Raw genomic sequence first — 20,902 nt, 5'->3', positions numbered from 1 at the left:
TCCCAAGGACAGCATTCCAGCATTTTCATTCTTCAGAGAAATCATAATTTCTTATGTTAGAGCAAGGTGAATTTTTCCAGTGCTACCTCTCACGATCCTCAAGGGTTTGAGGGGAGTCTTTTTGGGAACTGGAGGACTGTACCTGCTGTTGAGTTGGAAGAATCCAGAGCATGACAGGATTTTCCATCTTGAGTTTTCCCAAATCCTGGATGGCATTTGCAGTGGACAATTCCAAAACTGTTTTCACAGATCTGATCACAGCCTCCATTCTCATAAAGGCAAGGATTTGCCCCTAATGAAGAAAAATAGGAAAATTAACAAGCTGCTCCTTCAGTCAACATCTCTGTTTAGACATGCAGAGTTGAAGCAGTTGGAGAAAGAATAAGGACTGACAAAAACTAGGATTTTTTTTTTGTAACAACAAATGCATATAGTAAAGCATAGATATTATTACCTAGCCCCTGTCAGGAAAAGAGATTCATGTACTATGTATTTAACGCAGGTACCAGATTTTTTAATTTCCTTTATTGTTTCTCCTTTGATATTTAGAGTCCTAATATTTCAAGGACATAAGGAACCTGTGATTACCTTCTCTCAATCCTGGTCTATTGCATTATTCATTTATGCTTACAGGGAGATTGTTCTCAACAGAAAATCAAATTATTTGATCAAAAACTAAAAAATCTCAAAAAATCTTTCCTCATGTCATTTGTTATTATTGGTGTGTATGGGGTGCTAATAGACTAGGATAAATAGGAATTAGAAGACTGTGGTAGCCTCATGGCAATTGATCAGCATCTATTCCTGAGCATGAACATAAATCTGTCAGCATTCCTGGGACACATGCCCAGATGATGTTTTCAATAAATGCCAGTCTGACTATGCAAGGCTTTTTAAAGAGCCTATTTCTGAGAAGATAATCCTCTATCCAAGGACATCTATTCTACTGGTATCAGTGAACAAGAGGAGGCTGGAAGGGAATGACTGCTTGATTTTTTGCAGTGTACCTGGTTTCGCCAAAGGATGAACTACAACCACTGATGAGGGTCTCAGCATGCTGCCTCGAAGACGTACCCTGTTTTGGCCGGTCTTCTTGTCCACCCTCACTAGTGATGGCCTAGCCCAGTCAGAAAACCACAGGTGGTCCTCAAACACCGTTACAGCAAAAGGGTGGCCTACAAAGACATTAGGTTTATCATTTCCACATCTGTAGAACACACACAAGAAACCCTGTAAAGGAAAGCATTGTCTGCATATAGATCAACTTCTAACACAGGGGCCTAGCCATAGCCAGGGCACCACTTTGATTTCCCATGGAGAGGGATTTGTGTCTGTGGACAATGGACCAAGGGCACAGATTACCTGTGCTCTTAGCAAAGGAGGCTGTGACACTTGCCTGGCTCAGTACACACTCTATACTTCTGGTGACTTCCAACCAGATCTAGCTCACAAGATGCTTCTACCTCACACATCATCATTTCTTGAGGCAACCTTGGGACCAACCTTTCAGAATTAGAGTACCTCCCTCTCTGCCACCGCATGGCCTGGGCAGAGAGCTGCTGAGGTGCCACAGCCCCTTTTGCAGTCTTCACAATAAAAGGAGGAAAGGAGCTCATGGCATGTGTCATCCTGCATAAGCATCCTGGCACGGGGCAGCCTGGGAGCTACAGACCCTGCAGCCACTGACTCCTGGTAGGGCCCCAAAGCCAGTGTGCAGCCTCTGCATGCGCCCAGAGTACATGCAAGTGCAATGCAGAGGGGCATATGACCAGCTAACATAAACCACAGGAGGCAATAGGTCATCCAGGTAACTTCCTCTCTTTTCACTGATGACAACAGGATCCTAGACATCAGCTTCAACCAGGCACCTAACAATTACAGGACTAACAGTAGCTGCAAGAAATTCCACCCCAAGTTCAGAGCACAGGAACTTTTCCTTGGTAGCATAACATTATCTGCACTAGGAAAACTCAGATCCCTAGTTTGACTTTCAGAGATAAGCTCAGCAAATCAGAATCCAAAGGACAATTTCATATAAATAATGGCAGACATAAAGATCTTTACAAAATGATTCTGACTCTTTCTAATCTCTCATGATAGAAAATTGTCATTAGTCCATATGGGACTATGCATAGGAATCTCCTGCTTTCAAGGTAGCCTTTGGGCAAGCTTTTTGCAATCAATGGAAGGTGCTATTCTTCCATGGACGCTATTCTTCCATGGATGTACACCTGGCTTCAGAGTGGATGCTTCCTGGCTGAAGAAGGTTTGCTTTGCTGTGATCCTTAGAGCCTCAGTGGCACTGCACTCTACTACTGCAGTTTGAGCCCCTCAGAAAGTATGTTATTTTAAGCACATGATTTTTATGGTCTGTGCTTTTGCTTCTTGATGTAGACCTCAACTAGGTAGTGTTTGATTTCAGTAATGAAATTGGGATCTCAACATGTATTTTCTTAAAAAAAAAAGTTAAAAATCAAAGGCAAGAAAATAAAACAACAGATAACCAATACAGATAACAATTAGAACCTTGGGAAAGGAGTATGTATGGATAAATTCACCTCACAAATAAACTGAAAAAAAACAGTCCTGGACAAAAAAAAAAATTCTAAGACACTGTGTAAGTGTTCTTTAGTGTTATTTGAAGAGTGTATTATTGGCAGCTAACTACCTCCACTGACCCATGCTTAATCACTGATCTTGATTCTTACCTTTTCTTTCCATTAAATTTGAACTACTAGACCAAGATCTAGATACTGTCCCCAACCAAACATTTCCTCACAGTTTTAGGATCTGTAGTTTGCTCTATTCATAAACAGCATTCTGCTTTGACCAGCAATTTATTCACCTCTTATTTTGCAAATACATTAAGGACTAAAATCAGAAGCATAGTGTCAGTCAATGGAGACAGCAGGAACAGTATAAATGCGACCCAGTGCCTAAACAAAAGGGATAGTTGTGTTCTTCGTTGCCTTAGGCAGCTTATTATGGGCTGTGTTACTTACAGCTGAAAATGGGATTAGGTGGAAGAGCAGAAATAATTTACCTGTTTGGCACGCAGCTCTACTGAATGAGCTCTCAGTACAGGGGCACTAGAGGGAGCTGCTGTTATAAAAATTCATGTTACAGCAGAGCACCTATGAAGAGGTGCCACCTTCCCGTCCTCCAGTGTACAGCTGTTCAACAACAAAAACTGAATTCCAGTCTTCACTAACAGCATTAGCAAATTATCAGAACATGCTTCTCTAAATTCATCCCCCTACAGGTTTCACCTTCTCACATACAGATGTTCATATCCTTTTCTCTCACCTCCAAACAGCTGTATCACTGCTCCTTTCTCATAATCCATGTTCCTATAGTGCCCCTAGCTCTCCTTCTCTGTTTTCTCCCTGTAAGACACTGTCTTACTCCTTGTGGAGAAACAAAATGAAACTTTGATCAGATTTCAAGGTCCTCCTTTGCAGATCTGCCCCATTCCTGGTGGAGGCAGTTGCCACGGGAGCAAAGGGAAGAGAGAAGGCTGGAAAGTGTCTCTCCTTGGGCCTTTTGATGTCTTATAAACTGAAGAACACTGATTCCTCCAGGACCTCACTTCACTCACCTCCAAAGGACTGGGAGGGTATCTGGCTTAGGTGATGAACACAAGCCTTCCCAGAGCGCAGACTAGAACAGAGGCTGCTCAACAGAGTAACCTTAAAGTTACCCACAGCAATCATGGTATTGAGCTATGAGTCCTCACTCTGCCCATGTCTTGTATGCTCACCTACAAAATGGTCCCCAGAGAGATCCCATGATCAAAAGGAATTGTCCTCTCCAGAAACTAATTTGGCATGTACAAGATTCTTAAACACATGGTTTACTTTGGACGTGGTACAACATCAGTTCCTTGTTGCTAACACCTCTGTTCTCTTGCTCCAGAACAACACAGTTATGTGTCAAGCAGTAGAAATCTTAGCCATAAAAACTACCAGCACATTGTAAAATCATTTTTCATTTGGTATATGTTGTGTGTTTAGAATCCTTCTGGTGCTCAACATTGCAGATACAGGTTTGCTCTTCAAGGACCTTAAAAACCCAGATTAATTCCCTTTCTTCTTATGTCAGTATAACTCACTGATGCAATCAACACTGCAAAACCTGAATTAACTAAGCAGCCATGCATGGGAAAAGCAAACCACATTTTAAATTTTTTTGATTCTTTTCATTTTTTTGTGAAGGCAGAGAAGTTCTCTGTGCAATGCAAAGTGATTCTTTCGTAAAAGCAGAGAGTGTTAGAAAGACGTGCTTTTGCTAAAATGAATAAAAGTCAGCTGGGTAATAGAATGAAGAACTTAAGTGCTGTCATTAACCTGAACATAGCATGGGATATATAGCACAGCAGCTGGCCGGTAGTTTTCATGCACATACGCAGATACACATACACATGGACCAACAGTGGCAGGTAATTATCAACCCCAAAGCCTCACCTACATCATTCTGTGCAAGAATTCGACGACCAGAACCATCCAGGTTTGCACTCTCAACCACAGCCTGTTTAGCATCACACCAGTACAACTTGTCAGCCAAGTAGTCGAGAGCTATCCCACTGGGCCACACCAGGCCAGTGCTGGCTACAACCTGGCGATCGAAGCCTTCTAATGAAGAGCTGTCAATCCGCGGATTGACCCCCATGTCAGTCCAGAATACTCTCCTTCAGAAAACAAAATGAATACAGGAAGTCAGTAAGTAAATGTTTGTTCTTCTCTGCATGGAGTTATTTCAAAGCAGAAAGGTCAGATCAGAGCAATAGAGCCCTGGCCCATAGGAGAAAAAGTGCACGCTTCAAGCAAATATATTGGCTGCTGATCTTTTCACACCTGCCATAAGACTCCAGGTGATTGCACTGGGACTTATGCAGAATCCTCACCCTGTTCACTGGCATGAAACCTCTGGAAAACCACTCCTGACTATGTTAACTGCCTCAGCTCTTCATACCTGCTTTTTGATTTTCCATGTGACAACTGATGGTGTTTTAGCAAACCCAGACAAGAGAAAATGATGCATTAGCCAGACCCTTGTCTAAAGAGGGATACAACAATAAACAAAACTAAAATTACCCATTACCCATGGAAAACAAGCAAGAGTAGGCATGTTGTTTAAAACAAATACACCAATATCAGGTCCAGAATCCTTCTTCCTTTAATAAAATCATGATTCTCAGGGTTTCCCTCTGGAGTCCTGTGTGTTACTCACTGAGTGTTTAGCAGTTTTCAATGAACAGAGAGTGCTAGAAGGCAACTCAAAACAGGGATAGCTATAATTGCAAATAATGTCTGAAGTTTGGGCTCATCTTCCCAGGCATAAGTTGCCTCTGTCAGGTTTACTGAAATAACCCAGGGATTCACTTAGCTTTAGTTACACAAGCAGTTTTGCTCTAACTAATGCAGGGGTCAGTATTTTCAAGATATCTAATTGTGTTTCACATTCCTCTTTAATATTACAACAATGGACATTGCCATAATGTTTGTTCATCCTTTCACCCTTAACTTTCTAAAAAGGAAGAAGCTTTTAATGATCTTTCCTCCTCCCTTTCCCCTTGCATGCTTTGCCTCTACCAATAACGCTACTAAACAATCTGGCAGCACCTACCTTTCTTCAGAGTTTTCCTGCAAAATGTTTCTATAGCATTCAAGCTCTACTGAAATATTCTTTCAGGTCTTTTATGGGCAGAGGCAAGCTAGCAAAACACCCTCCCCAAACCTGCTTCTTTCTTATTCATCAGTACTTAGTTATAGCAGGATACAAGCATCAAAACAAAATTTAAAGAACCAGATTTAAAATGCTGCTGCTACAAGCATATTGACTAAAAATCCATGGGACTTTGCCATTGATTGAAACAGCCAGAATTTCATCAAGAGTTTAAACACATGGGATCATTTCAACACTAGTTAGGAAGCTACAAGGTGCATTTAAAACAAAAAATCTCCAGAACAGTAAATTAGGTTTAGTTTCCTCTGAAACTGAAACATGGACCAAAAATAAAAAAGGCAGTTTTGTAAGCACTGCTGGTAAAAAGTAATTACCTTCTTCACACTACTGGATATAGAACCATCCAAATTTGTAGTGTGGCACCTACAGCTGTCAGTGACCTCAGTTGCTCATGCTTATCTTTGGCTTAAACTGCATACAGTATCATTAATGCTCCAATTACTTTCTTCTAAAATCTATATGAGAAATGAACATGACCCAGCTCATGAAAGAAACCTTGCAATAAAACATTACACTTCACACAGCTCTGCAAGGCAATGACTAACCCAGCATAAGGCTAATGCATATTTTGACTGCCAAAAGGGCAAAGCTTGCACACTCATTTTTAAAAATCATCCACAAGAATTACATGATTTATTGTGTTTATCACTCCTTACTTAGCAAATGGGTGAATGGCAATCCCTCGGGGCTGGGAGAGATCCTCCCAGATGATCATTTTTCTTTGCATTCCATTCAGATTGCTCCTTTCAATGCACACCTTCCTGCAACACAGAGAGCACTGTTAGGTCCTCCCTGCCATCTTTTTAATTACCTTCTTGGGCTGAATGTACTATGACTTTGCATTGCTTTAGTTTAGATGTAATAAATAATTCCACAGTGACAGGAAGTAATCCTGCTGATGTGGGATGTCTAGTTGTTTTATCAACAAGTAATTCATGTTACAGCTTCATTATCTGCTCCAGGGCATGATGATAAAATACCTGCTGGTCTGCAGAAGACATGAAGTTCTCCTTCTTTGGGTGAATAATGAATTGCAAGTATGATCACTAATAGATAAATGCTAGCTTTAAAAGGAGTCAGGAGAAAAACCCACTCCTAACTGAATACCATTATCAAATGTGTAAAGAATTTTTTTAAACAGTACTTTTACATAGCATTTTTCATCCAGAAATCACTGGTCATTTTACATATTACATCTATTTTGCAGGAAAGAATGAGGCTAGGGTTCTTAAGATTACTCATAAAATCTGTGGCCAAGTCAAGTATAGAATCCACATTGCCAATCTTTCAATTCACCTTTTTTCCAGAAAACTGATTTTATTGCTGCAATATTCATCTTGCGAAACAAATATCAGCCTCTACCTGCAAGCAAGCCTACAGCCTTCCATGCCTCTTTGAACCTTCAAAAAGAGGCCCCACAGAGATGGAAGGAGAAATATATTCCTGCAAATGTGAAATATAATCAGGTAGATGCAGTGGGTGAGAAGGAAGTTGCAGGTTCAAAGTCTCATATTCCCCCTGGATCTCCTGACTTATGGAGAGAAGTACCATAATCTCCCATTTCACAAGAAACACTGGCATATTTCTACAGCACCTCAATCATGTGACAATATTGTACCCAAAAGCAAGGAAGTAGACTAGCAGAATATTTTAAATGGAGAAGGAGGGTGGTCTAAACACTCAAAATTACTTTCTATTGACTAATGAATTATGGATCATATTGAAAGCTCATGACCACTCTTCAAGGAGTCTTCGCTATCTGTTGTGATCTGAAACTGCCTTTTCATCAAAGGTCAGTTTTGTTTCCCTCTACATATAAGCTTAGGTATCAGCTGAAAGGTGGTCACATTGTCTGGCAGTAGTCATTCCTCTTTTATCAGAGATAATTGACAAAGACTCTCCAATAACATGATTCTAGCTGCCAACAGCACTGACTTCTGCCCATGATGTAATCAATACAGTAATATTCTTTCTTATATGTATATATGTGTATGTGTATATATAGAGATAGATATAGATACACAAAGATATACCTATACACACATACTCACATGCAGCGTATGTATGTAATAAACAGTGTAAGGAAATATATTCACATGCACATGTGCACATACCTATATGTACATATGCAGTGCATGCTTTAGATTCCTTGCAACTGAGTCCAAACCCTTGCTTCTTGGAAAGACAAAGATAAAAATACAGTAGCAGACTGCAAGTGAACTTCCAGCATTTTAGCTTTAAAGAACCTTCCAACATATATACTTGAAACTAAAACTACCCAATCAGAATGTGAAGCACTACAGAATTAGAATGATATCTCAGCTATTTCTGCATCACCAGTCATTTATTCCAAATATTTTATGGCATGCTTCAACATAAATGTACTGTGGAGCATGTACCCTCTGTCCGTCCAGTACAATTTACGGTTAATCCAGTCCACAGCAAGGCCTTCGGGTGTATCTATAGCTCCATGAACAACCTTTTCACGATCTGAACCATCCAGATTAGCTCGTTCTATCCATTTCAAGGCAGTGTGGGCAAAGTAGACCTGTGAATAAATAACAGGCAAGGTGCCATTAGTTCTCATCTCACTTTCTACTCTACCTCCTCTGTCTAGTAACTCCATTTCTAAAACACCTTTTTCATCTGGAAAATTCCCTAAACTGCTTATTCACAAAAGGCTGCACAGGTAACCCGTGATCCCTGATCAAATAAAAAGGCACTTATCCTTCAACCAGGATGACTTCTACAGGCAGCTTGTGCTTAGCTGTAAATCCTTGTTGCCCTACATACAGCCCTCTGAATATCCTGTAGTTTTGTTCCAGCCAGCAGCTACTTCACATGAAGCACAGCTGAGGAATCAAAAGTTGGAACAGGCAGAAAAAAGCACGTTGTCCTTTCACTGGCTGCTCACGTTGAAAAGGAAGAAGTGTGGAGAAGATAGTAGCACTTTATGTATATCAAGGAGCTGGGAAGGGGAAAAGGAGTTATAAAATTTACTTGTATTTCTTTCCACTCTTTTATCGTGCAGCTATCTTAATTTTTTACTAGATGTCTATTCTGTAAGGCTCCAACATTTCCAGAAGAGGTTTCTTAGTTTGGGGTCAAAAGAAAAGTTCTTTGCTGATAGGGAAACTAGGTTTGCATTTTCCAAGGATGTGTAAACTTTGACTTGCATCCCAATACCAGAGGATACAAACACAGTATGGCACAACCATATCAAAAGTAGTGCTGAGGCTTTCTTTGGAAATTGTAACAGCAAAACAAATGACTTTGCCTTGATGCTGGCCATGAGGTCAAACAAAACAGGAGGGAGCCTCTAGCCTTAGCCCAGCTAATTCAACACTCTGGGAGCACAGAGGGGTGCTGCCTTGCCACTCAGCTGACACGACCAGGCTCCTGCAGCCTGGCTGGCCCCCTGCTTGTCCCCCCACCTCTGTACTGCTACCTAACAGCACAGGAGGGGATCCCAGGTGCACACCAGAGTCACTGGCACAGCTGATTCACACTTGGCACAGTACAGGGCAACTGCTGCCTCTCCAGCAGAACCCTATTTTGGGAGCAAGTGGAGATGTTCCAGAAGTGCCTGAAGTGCTCCTCCTGTAAATGTAGATCTGGTAACATTCATATTTGTTTAGCTGGGTCCATCTGGGCCTTGAGATGCTTCCAACAACTTAACTGAGCTCCTCATCAGCTTTCACTGTACCATCCAGTATTTCTTTGCAACACTTTTACAGTGTACATAAGTCTCTCTATGGGAAGAGATAACTTTCTGCCACAGAAGGTTTAGCAAAGCACAGCTGAACTCCTATTCTTCCCAACTCTGCAGGCAAGGAGTAGGACATTAGGATGTGGCCACACAGACAAACAAGTCTTTATACAGAGAAGATTCCTGTTTCCAACAGCACTATCTAGTATGTGATATGAGCAAATTTTGGAAGAGCAATAGACTCTGTGAGCATTCAGCAGTTTTGGTCAAGAATATCAGGACATGGGAAATAATTCTTGTTAAGATTATTCCAACATTTAGTAGGGAACATACAGATTTAGCTGGATAGGAAAAAAGATACTTTTGCTTGTACCACTACACAGTGGAAAAACCCCACAATATATTCCCAGAAAACAACACTGCAGTCTTAATGGAGAAAACTCACACAAAAGTTCTTTGAAATTGACGTGAATTTACACATCCAAATTCTCTGTGAACTATCATTTTCAATGTACAAAAAAGTAATACTTAAAGGATGAAACTCTTCAACTAATGTTTGGCAGCCTATACCAGTTGTGCTCCTAAACAGGCGACAGAACAACGAGCAGCATAATGCGTAATCCAGATCACTGACAGAGGAAAGGTTAAGGCACATGAAAGTTCAATCCTTTTGTCCTTGCAACACTCCAGAATCCTCTCATTTTTAATGCCTTACCTTATTTTCCACTGGGTCAGAGTCCAGTGCTAAGACTACTCCCATCTGCCAGTCAAGTAAACTTGTGTAATCTGTTCCATCAAAACTGATCTGGCGGATATCTTGGCCATTTGCAAATAACAGAAATGGCTTAGGACCTGTTGATTAAAATTTGCCAGTATGTTAGTTGCACTAATTTCAAAGTGATCTCTAACTTGCATTACTACATAAGTAGCGTTGTAAATAAGTAACAGTAAAAGACAAAATGAGAAACAAAGGCAAAAAGAAATTACGACAATTTTCCTACACTCCACTTGCCTAAGAAATTAAAGGAAAATGTGAATATAAGTTTACAGCATCAGCCTCAACATTTTTGACAAAAAGAGTCACTAGTCCTGCTGCATTTCAAACTGAGTGGCTTAGCTTGGAGGCAATCATCTCCCTACATTTCACAGCATCACCATAAATGCCAGAATAACTTGAATTTTGCATATGGAGAAGTACTTTGTAATAAAAGCAAGAAAGATACTGTCCTCCAAATTAAAAAAAAAAAAAAAATACACCGCTTTCCCCTTATTTCGGGCACAAATCAAAAACTTCTTTTCCTCCTCTCTCTTTGGCAATTGCTTATACCTTGCTGATCACCAGACTCTGCCCTTTTCTCAGAAGGAACAGAAGGGTCTGGAATCCAAAAGTGCACATCAAACATCTCAGCTTCCTGGGGCCAGTGGGGGAGTGGTCCTTGTATGGAAAGTCCTTTAACAGACTATTCCCTATCCCATTCACCAAATACAGAGATTTCTGCCCCAGTTCTGTAACACTGGGCAGGAACTATGTCCATATTTATGTGAAGGCACAAAACCTTGTGTACTGCAGGACAGGCATCCACAATATGGCAGCCTGGAGTGAAATGCTGAAGATGGGTCACAGATTGAACTTTCTGTGAAGGAGACAGAACCATATACTGGCGCTTGTTCTGGTTTATTTCCAAAATAGCTTGTCTTTCCTAACATCTAATACTTCCCAAGTTTCACAGAGTAACCTAAAATCAGTGCCAAAAGGGATCCCAGTTGATCCACCTTAAAGAATTCAAAAAAGTTTGCATTTATTGGCAGAAATATGCAAGCATACCAAGACACCAACCTATAGCAGTGCAGTGCTTTCTGTCTCGCTGAAGCTTATATCCAGGAAAACAAGCACACTCCCAGGAGGATGGGCTTAAAGAAGAGCATATCTGACTGCAGCCACCATTATCTGGAGATGTGCAACCTTAAACAGAGCATTTGTAAAATTTTACTGTGCCGTTCTAAAAAAAAATAAAATACAACAAAATCAGAGGTATAAGAGAATGGTTCACTCTGCTCAGGATTTCTACAGTGCAAATCATCTCAGTGACTGGTAGATTTACCAAAATCTGAAAGCAGAAGCCTAGTGAAGTGAAAGCAAATTAGTAGTAACTTGTTCCAGAGTTTTCCTGAAAACTTACAACACAAGATGTTGTGTTGTAACACAAAGTGGGAGGGTGGGATACATAAAGAGAGAGGGTCTTTAATGTGTTTCAGAGAACTCTTCTCCCATGCAAATCTCATCTACATCAGAGTAATAAATTTTATGAGACTTTTCACTCCATGCAAAGAAACAGCAAATTAATGCCATTGTCTCCCCAGAAGTTAATTAAGCTAGGATGACAAATTGATACTTTCTAAGAAAAAACAAGATTAAATGTAAAAAGAAACCATTCTTTTGTTATTTTTTCTGTTATATTCTCAATACCAACACAAGCTAGCAAAACAGAAATAATGACTGAATCTATGTATAAAGTACAGTCCACAGTATGAAAGGGATTAAAAGTGAAAGAGGATTTTTCACAGCAGAAGGCTGTCAGTAATGGAGCTATCTTGACCCCTAAGACTGAAAAGATGCAGTTGAGAAGCTACAGTCCCCTGAATTTGGAAAATTGCTGAAGTGGGGAATTACAGATTGAGTGTAGCAGCTTCAAGTATTGTGACTGCAAAAATTCCATTTGTGAGTAAGTTAGAGTCTGAATCTGGAGTGCATGATGCCAATAAAATTATCACCCAAGCCTTAATTTTGTACATATATGTCCTCTCACGTATAAATTTTAGATGTCTCCCACAGCAAAAATCTGAGACATGCTTTGATCTGTGCTGACAATGAAAGAACTTGGCCAGCAAATAGTGGATGTTGCTGCTACTAAAATCTATTAAAAAATGAAGATGAATACTGCTCATGTCGGCACTCAAATCACCTTACATTCTATTGTACAATCATTTACAGCTGTTCAAAATGAGTGTAAAACACCTTCATTCACTTCTGGCTCTTCTGGCTCTTGGTGCCAAGACTAAACAGAGCCTGGCAGTCACTTCAGCTAAGAAAAATGTTACTTACCTGTGCATGTTTTGCCATCCACTTTGAGTACAGATCCTTCAGGGCAAAAGCAAACAGGGCCTTTAGATGTCTGAAGGCAACCGTGACTGCATCCAGTGTCATTACTTGTACAGGTAATTAGCTCTACAGTAATTTAAGGAGGAAAAAAATCCTAAATTATGATAAAATTTTTTACTAAGCCCCTAGTAAGAGATGTTAACACCTTCTTAAATAAGAAAAGAAAAAGAAGAAAAAAAAATAGGGAAAATAAATATATCAATAAATGGAAGTGTGATATTTAGAGTAAAACACTTCTGCAGTCTTTCTGTGGTTTGTTATACTGTGTTTCTGTTTTACTTTTCCAAATTTTTTCCACACCTTCTCCTAATTACAGCCAAGGAGAAAGCCAAAATTGCAGAGTCCTGAAGCCATTATGCTTACCAGCCTTAAATTTTCCAAAATTCTCTGAAGATATGTTATCAAAATAGGAGTAATTTTGAAAACTTTCTTTCTTATATTTCATCAAAAATAGATCAGGTTTTAAAACTACAAGGAATCTATACTGATAGAATAAATATAAAAGACAAAGAGAATAAGGAAGAACTACTTTCCTACTACTCCAAGTATAAAAGAGCTAAGATCAATCAAAACCGGAGATGAACCTTCCAGAAACAAAACTACGTTCCTTAGTGTCAATTTTAGAAGTTATAAGGGCAAAATTATCTGATGACTTGGCAATATCTTTCCTTTACTTGCTATTAGAAATATTGCAGTGCCAACATATTTTTTTTTTTTAGTGCAGTTTCACAAGATGTGCTCCTTCCACGTTCTGCATTGCAGTACTCCATCTCTTTGTCCCAGTTCTAGTGCCATATGACTGGAACTAATGCAAGATTTCCAGAGCTTCTTCTATTAATCAGCTGCACACATTGGCCTAAATGGTGCGTACCTCTTGTAAATATTGCCTCTGCAGGGCAACAACATTCTGGACTGGACTGTGCTAACCACTTCAGCACAGAGAATAGGGTCCAGAAAATTCTTTCTGACCAAAGCTTGTGGCTTTAGATTAAGAGCTTCATAAAGGACTTGGAAGACAAAGTATCAAAATCTCTGGCCAGCATTTGAACTTCTCATCTTCTGTGTGTCTCTCTCTCAAGCTGCATAGTTGGTGAGCATCTGCCTTGTGCTGCAGGCCACACTGTCCATCCTGCATTCCTAGCCTGTGCTAGAAAAACGTTATTTTCTATCTAATTTGAGCCACTCAAAATGCAGGCATACAGTTCAAGCTGGTCATCCAAAGTAGGACTGAGTTGCACAGTGTCTAAATGTTGTTTTGGATGCAAAATGACATCTCATCTCCCAGTAACCTCTGGCTGCAGCCCTCCCATATCTCTTCTGCTGCAGTTGGCTGCCTTATGCAGCTGTCACACACACCCTGGACCCCCACGCTGGGGTCACTGAGTCCTACTCCTGGCTCCCTCTTAATAAAGAGGCTCTTACAGAATCACAAAATATCCTGAGTTGGAAGGACCCACAGAGATCATCAAGTCCAGCTCCTGGCCCTGCCCAGGACTCTTGGAGTCTAAAATAGACTAACTGCTAGAGTCTGTTAGATTCTATGGCTATATTTACCCTCCAGTAGTGATATTTAATATACCCTAGATCCTTATCCTGCCATGATCCACACAAAATTCATCGGTGTGCACTGGCACTCCTGCTTGGGCCTTATACCAGTGTTTTATTTCCACGGAAACAAAGTAGAAGGACCTTTGTCTATGCATAAGTTTCACTTCAAAAGTGAGTGACAATATTCCAAGACCTCAAAACTTGGAAGCTTTTCACATTTTATGTTCTAGACTTATTCCGGAAAGGCTTAATTCATTTGTAGGCTGAGCATACACATTTAATTCACTAATGTCATACATATTAGCAATGCTGTCAGCCCTGATCTAAAAAGAAAATACATGATGCTGTGAGCTGCTCTTTCAGAGACTGGGCAAATCCTTAGAAAGTGAGCCAAATTCAGAGACCACATTTAAAAATACATAAATGCACATCCACCTGGAATGTGTCACCGGGCCCAATCTGAGAAGAGGTCTCTCTGGAAACATGACTTGTTTATTTTTTGCTCCTCTGAAGAAGCATACACAATTTCTCACATGTAACTTATGCTTCCTTAAACATGATACCTGAAATCAGTTCACTCACTTTAAGCCGATCCTGCTTACATAACATGGGATTGGAAGCAAGCAATGCAATCCACAAAACTTTCAGCAGTTCCAATGTGAAATGAGGACTCTCTCCAATAAGATACTCCAAGTGTTTGTCCATTACAGCTCCTTACCATGACATGTTTTCCTATCAGGCAGCAGAACAAAGCCTCTCGGGCAGGTGCAGTAATAGGAACCAGGGATGTTCACACAGCCTAAAGTGCAGCCATGATTCCAGAAGCCACATTCATTAATATCTGAAAAAAAAAAAAAAAAAAAAAAAAAAAAAAAAAAAAAGAACTTCTTGTGTCAGAATAACCTCATCAGCCAATGTTAGGCAATAGGTTAATAGAACAAAGTAACAGTCTGAAAAAGTACATACATTTTTGCATTCATTTCACAAGAATGTGTTTTTCCTAATGAACTATAAGAAAACAAGTTTGCAGACCTCATTCAAATCAGTGTTAAAAACCTTCTAGCAAAACATACTCGTGATCTGTATGTCCAGCATAGGTGCCTAGAGGACTTTGAAAAAGATGCCTTTCCATACAGATTCCAGTGCCATTTAAATCCTGTGCACAACCAAAACACATACATTAGACACCTTCTTAAAACAAAGATTCTTTTTTAAAATTTGGATTCAACATGACTTAAATAAAAGCCTCAAAACACAAGTGTAGTAAAAGTTGAAATTCAGGAATCAAACCTGAGAATTTCCTGAGAATTGGAATACTGATGCTCAGGCAAGTTTGTAAATCCTCCAGTCTAGGAAATCTGATGCCATTATGTCTTATAAAATCTGGTCATGTAGGGAAAGAGATGCTTTAAAAAGTATTATGTTATTAATAGCAATTTTAGATTTTTAATAAAACAATCCAGATAAAAGTATTTAGAAGCATGTTAAGAATTTCTGTCTTTTTTTGAAATGATACTTCAGACAGACATCTTGTTGCTGGATTATTGCAAGTTTCACCTTTGGTGATATATCCAGTTTCATCCTTATTACTAAAACTAAATTAGCACACATAAGCATTTCTACCTATCTGAAGCTCCTTTATCTACTCAGACTAAGACCAAATTTTGTCACAAGAATAGCACCAATGACACTTTCATAGGTCTCTTTTTAAACTATTTCAGACTTGGAAGGACACAAAACTGAAATGGCACACTGAAATTTTTAAAAGCTCATAGTAATTTTTCAAACTCAAGATACTAAGTAAAAGAACTGACGAATTTTTTCATGTGATGGAATAAAGCTGATGAGAAATTAACGTATTACCTTCACAAAACTGTTTATTTCGACTTAAAATAAAGCCACTAGAACATTTACACCGATGAATCCTTGAATCTGGCCTGCAGATTCTTCTTCTGCACTTTTCTCTGTTCAAATCACAGATTCCTTTTTCTGAAAGAACAATTACAGTGTAAGTAGAATGGAATTCTTATCATATTAACCTTCCAGTAGAAAGATGATAAGAGATGTATTTTCTTCTCAACATCTGCTTGTTCAACCAAGCTGAGGAATTTCTTTTTTATATAAAATAACTTCATATTTTTTTTCCATTGGTAAAATCAGGCAAAAAAACAGTCACTGTAAAAGTTAAAGTACTTGGAATACTAGGAGTAGGTGTGTGCAAACAATCATTTCGAGCTCTATGCCAGCACAAGAAGATTTAGAGAAAGCATGAACTGGGGGATGGTTTGGTTTGGGTCCATACCTAGAGTGACTATGAAAGGGAAAAAAGTTTCCTACACCCCCAGTTCTGCACAGTATTATATATTACTTTGTAAAACACTCAGAAATAAGAACAACAGAGAGGGAGCACGCATGCAAAAAAAAGAGAGAAGGGACATTTTTAAGACACAGCACACAAAGACTGTTGTTGTTGTTGTTGTTATTGGAGTATCAGTACCACATTACTGCTCATATTATTTAACAAAAAATATAACGGGAGGTTATAATGACCATGTGTTTCATTTGGGCAAAAGATATTAGTGCATTCTAGAGAATCTTTGTGTTTGTGTAGCTCTATGAGAAATTCAGCATTATAAATGTTGAGCTCAAATTTCAAACTCGGAACCTTTCTTCAAAGAAAGAAGGAATAATGTGCCCAACATTTTTTATTGGTCCCCAGGAGCCTTCCTATTTCTCCTGCTTCACAGGAAAAGCTACTCCAGTAACTTTTCTCATGGGAAGAATTTGCAGAGCCTCATGTCTGTGCTCAGCTATCTTTCAGAGCTGGTGCTTTCACAGATATGCAGCACTCATGATTTTATTTTTGTCTCCAAAATGGTTATTTTTGTTTGAACTGATGCTACTGAATACGGGTGTGCAGCCACACAAAATGCTGTCTTTGCCCTGGGCTGTGTGTGTAAGACATCATGGGCTCATACAGGCAAAGAAACACATATGTGACCAACTTTCTTCTGCTGTTTCCCATTCACAATATAAACTCCAAGAGATGGATAACTGCATAATATTTAAGCTCCAAATTTATTCTTCTGCCAGCTACAACAGAGAAAATGTTGGCCCCTTGGTGGAAAGACAGATCACATCTATAAAAGTAATAATATATAATTTCCCAGACAGACACTGCAGCTTGGCTACAGGCACAGACACCTTGCACATATTTGGTTAACTGGTTAAGTATTCTCTAGCAAAGGTCATACCAGTAAATGCAAAATTATGAATGGATGACTAGGTAGAGATTATCTATGTTATTTAGTATGTTATCTTTTAAGAGACTAGAATTTTGTGTGGGTTTAGGTGAGCCTCTTGTTTTGTAGAATTAATTTTGAATTGGAGACAATCTTTTTCTACTGCAACTGAATCAGGAACATACAGTAGTGGAGAGTCTAATCTTCAAATAAAGAACTCATTAGAATGACAAAATTGCAAGTGCATGGAGCCACAAAACAACAGAATCCAAAAACAAGACCACATTCAAGGCTGCATCATATGCTTATCATTGCTTCTGATTTTTCTCCCCATGGTTGTACCATTATTGATCTAAGTGGTCTAAAAAGAACCAAGACACCTGGGAGTTACAGAATAAATAATAGAAGCTATAGTTTTGCCATCTGGACAATCTCTAGAAAATAATAATTCTTAACTGAATAAGTATTAGAACTCTATGTAGCCATATCAATACATAAAAACCCAATCACATTTCAAAGCTTAATGGTGATTAAGTTATGAATCACAAAGTTTATAATGTAATATTTTCTAGAAGAGCACCATTACAAACCACTCTTACTAACTTATTTGTGTTTTGCAGGGTTTTTTGCCCTCCCATCACCTGTTTTACATGGAAATACATATACTCAGATATTAGCCTGATGCTTGTATCTTACACTGGAAAGAAACACAACATAATTTCTCAAAAAAAAAAAAAAAAAATTACAAGAGTACTGTATATCATCAATATGTTAGGAAAGATTCCTTCAAAGAATTCCAGAGGCAGTATTTGAGATTTTAAGGTATTTCAGATATTTTATGAGCTGTTATTAAAAGTGACACACCAAAGTTGTTCTGTGGGGTTACAACAAACCTGTAGATGAATTAATGCTCTTCTCCCTACTAATTGGCCCTGACCAATCCAAGGAAGTAATTTGAAAGAGTAAGGGAAGAGGGAACCTGAGGAATTTAACAAAGTAAGTAATTCAAATTCCAGTAAAAAATCAAATCATATCAGTTGCACACTTCTTCTAAGTTTCATCTGAAGGAACTCAGTAGTTATCTGCTTTATATAAGGCTTGATAATTCACAGCTGACACTGCATTGCAATGTACATTTTCTTAGCTTGTACAGAGCATGCAATTAGTCTAGGTATGCTTTTATCTTCAGGTTTCTCTGTTGTAAGATCAGCTATAAATCTCATTTGAACTCCAGGCTCATTAGTCCTCCTTTCATCCCCGTTCTTGCATTGGATAAGCCAAGCAATGCACATACAAAGTCCAAAAGGTTCATCTGGATTCAGCCTGTTAAGCTTCTTTCTACTCCATCACGTCCCAGACATTTTACAAGAAGTTATTTGGAATTTTTTTTAAAAAGCCTACTACTGACAGCACTTACTATCATACAAAAAGTTACTAAATATGTTGGAAATATACATACATTTGAAAACATTGGTAGGTTATATATTAATAAAAGCAGGGAAAGCCCTTTTCCATGGAAAGAGAAATGCCAGAAAGCAGAATGCTTGGTTGGAAGAAGTGGAGTAAATCTTCTGAGAGAAGAATAAAGGCTAAAGGCCCATGGTCACTGAAATTAAGCTGTACATTCTTGCCCTAGTTCCTCTATGTGAGGGCACCAAATGTGTCAGTAGAAAAAAGTGCTTCCATTTGCCAGGACAACCATTTTCCCCAAAGTAAGGACAGATCAAGTATTGTCTCTGAATAGAGACTCCCTGTGCTTACAAGGGTAAGCTTGATTTCCAGGAATACTATCTTCGGCATCTCAACACATCTTGGCACTGTAAGCAAAGCATTTGAAGGGGAAGTTCCTTTGAAGGTTTTGATTTTCCCACTCAGACCAGTCTTCAGAGGGCACAGACTGCATGGTAGAGCTGTTGGTTGTCATGAAGAAAGACAAAGCCTATTTTATAGTAGCTATTTAGGAATAGTTCAAAGATATATTTACAGTTTGATTTTTGCTCATATGAACTAAAACAAACACTACATTCTCCCCATGTCTTTATACCTCTGGGAATCCATGGCCTTTTTCCCTTGGGAGCTGTGCAACCACAGCTTGGCACACAAATGCCTCCACGCTCTTTGCTCCATTGCTCTTATCCAAGAAAAACTGGTGACAAAAGCTATTCCATTAAAGCAAGAATGCTCCGTTCCCCAGAGACTAGAGGACAAGACATTTTTTCCCTGGACATCCCCCACTTCCTACTGCCTCAGCAGGAATCCCCAAGGAAGGTGAACTATTGCAAGTCAATTACCTTCATTTTTGGATCCACAGTGAAAGGCAGTGAGATGACAATTCATACTGTGAGCTGCAATTGGTATCAATTAAAGAGGCAGGAGTCTCTTATCATATACTTGTTATAGCAGCTTCAAGACTGTCTAAGACCTGCTGACTTTTAATTGAATCATTTCACAGCAAAGCTGAGACATCCACTTGTAGAACCGTAGTACTGTGTGCTTAAAATCCTTCACTGCTGTAATAATCAGAGTTGTTTAGATGCGCCTTAGACTAAAACTTCTAGAATGAAGCAGACATTTGGTGAGGATAATGTAGGCAGAGGGTTAAAAATCTGTATGCTTTGTGCATTTAGCAGGAAAGCATAAAAATATCATTGTGTAAAGAAAGGCAAGAGAATGAGAGTGTCACATTTATCTGCATGTGTATATTAATTAATGAAACAAGCAGTTCATGCTCAGTATGCTTCTACCCAACACTCAGCTGGAGCTGCACACACCAAGTGGAACTGTGGACCACTGAAGTAAAAAAAAGTTTTTCCTTTATTTTACTAAGGCCTGGAATTTTGCCAAAGAAAATTCTTACTGCAGAGAACCAGAGTGTATGATATTATTATTCTTACACATAGCAGCATTACATTTACTTACCCAAATCCTGAGAATCAATCCTTGCACCTGGCTGCTTAAATGGATGTACTATTTTTATCTCCACTGGTGGGAAAAATGATGGCTTCAGGCTAATTGTGACTACAACATTTCCAGTATATTTGTTGGCTCTCCATATCATGCCAGACTTCAAGTCTGAGTAGTACAGGTGCTCAGCAAAGAGAGACATACCAAGCAACTGATGTCTACAAGAGAAGAGAGCAAAGGGATCATTACCTGATCCCTACATATTTACTCACTTAAACATTTTCTGAGTGCCTAGTTCAGTCAAGTTCACTGAAAATTACCTTTTTTTGACATTGTGTGTGTGTGTGTGTGTGTGTGTATATACACACACTATAGTATCTTCTATATATGAGAATCAGAGAATCAAAAGAGGTGCAGAGACATTCCCAAAATAATTCAGCACTCAATCCTGCAAATTTTTAAGAAATAGACACAAAATCGATAACCTGCATTTCTCACAGGTTTAATGATCTATTGGTCAGGACTGACGTAACTGGGAGAGAAAGCCTAGGTGTGACCCTGCTTCTGCTGAATCCAGCAACCAAAATGGAAACT

At 39.1% G+C, this 20,902-nt stretch overlaps 1 protein-coding gene across 1 annotated transcript in view; it reads right to left on the bottom strand.

The window, feature by feature from the left end:
* Positions 1-20,902, bottom strand: part of EGF (epidermal growth factor) — a 58,179-nt gene that overhangs the window by 19,743 nt on the left and 17,534 nt on the right. The window contains exons 6-16 of the mRNA XM_053976752.1: positions 20,324-20,526; positions 16,026-16,151; positions 14,881-15,003; positions 12,558-12,680; positions 11,292-11,417; positions 10,170-10,306; positions 8,145-8,293; positions 6,402-6,506; positions 4,464-4,687; positions 1,008-1,175; positions 143-292 (exon numbers count right to left, since the gene is read on the bottom strand). Of these exons, the coding sequence (XP_053832727.1) occupies positions 143-292; positions 1,008-1,175; positions 4,464-4,687; positions 6,402-6,506; positions 8,145-8,293; positions 10,170-10,306; positions 11,292-11,417; positions 12,558-12,680; positions 14,881-15,003; positions 16,026-16,151; positions 20,324-20,526 (1,634 nt within the window). The remainder of the gene's footprint in view (positions 1-142; positions 293-1,007; positions 1,176-4,463; positions 4,688-6,401; positions 6,507-8,144; positions 8,294-10,169; positions 10,307-11,291; positions 11,418-12,557; positions 12,681-14,880; positions 15,004-16,025; positions 16,152-20,323; positions 20,527-20,902) is intronic.

Source organism: Vidua macroura, chromosome 4 (assembly GCF_024509145.1).
Source record: "Vidua macroura isolate BioBank_ID:100142 chromosome 4, ASM2450914v1, whole genome shotgun sequence".
Lineage (NCBI taxonomy): Eukaryota > Metazoa > Chordata > Aves > Passeriformes > Viduidae > Vidua > Vidua macroura.
Note: the sequence above shows the minus strand (reverse complement) of the source record. Positions and strands in the feature narration are given on the sequence as shown.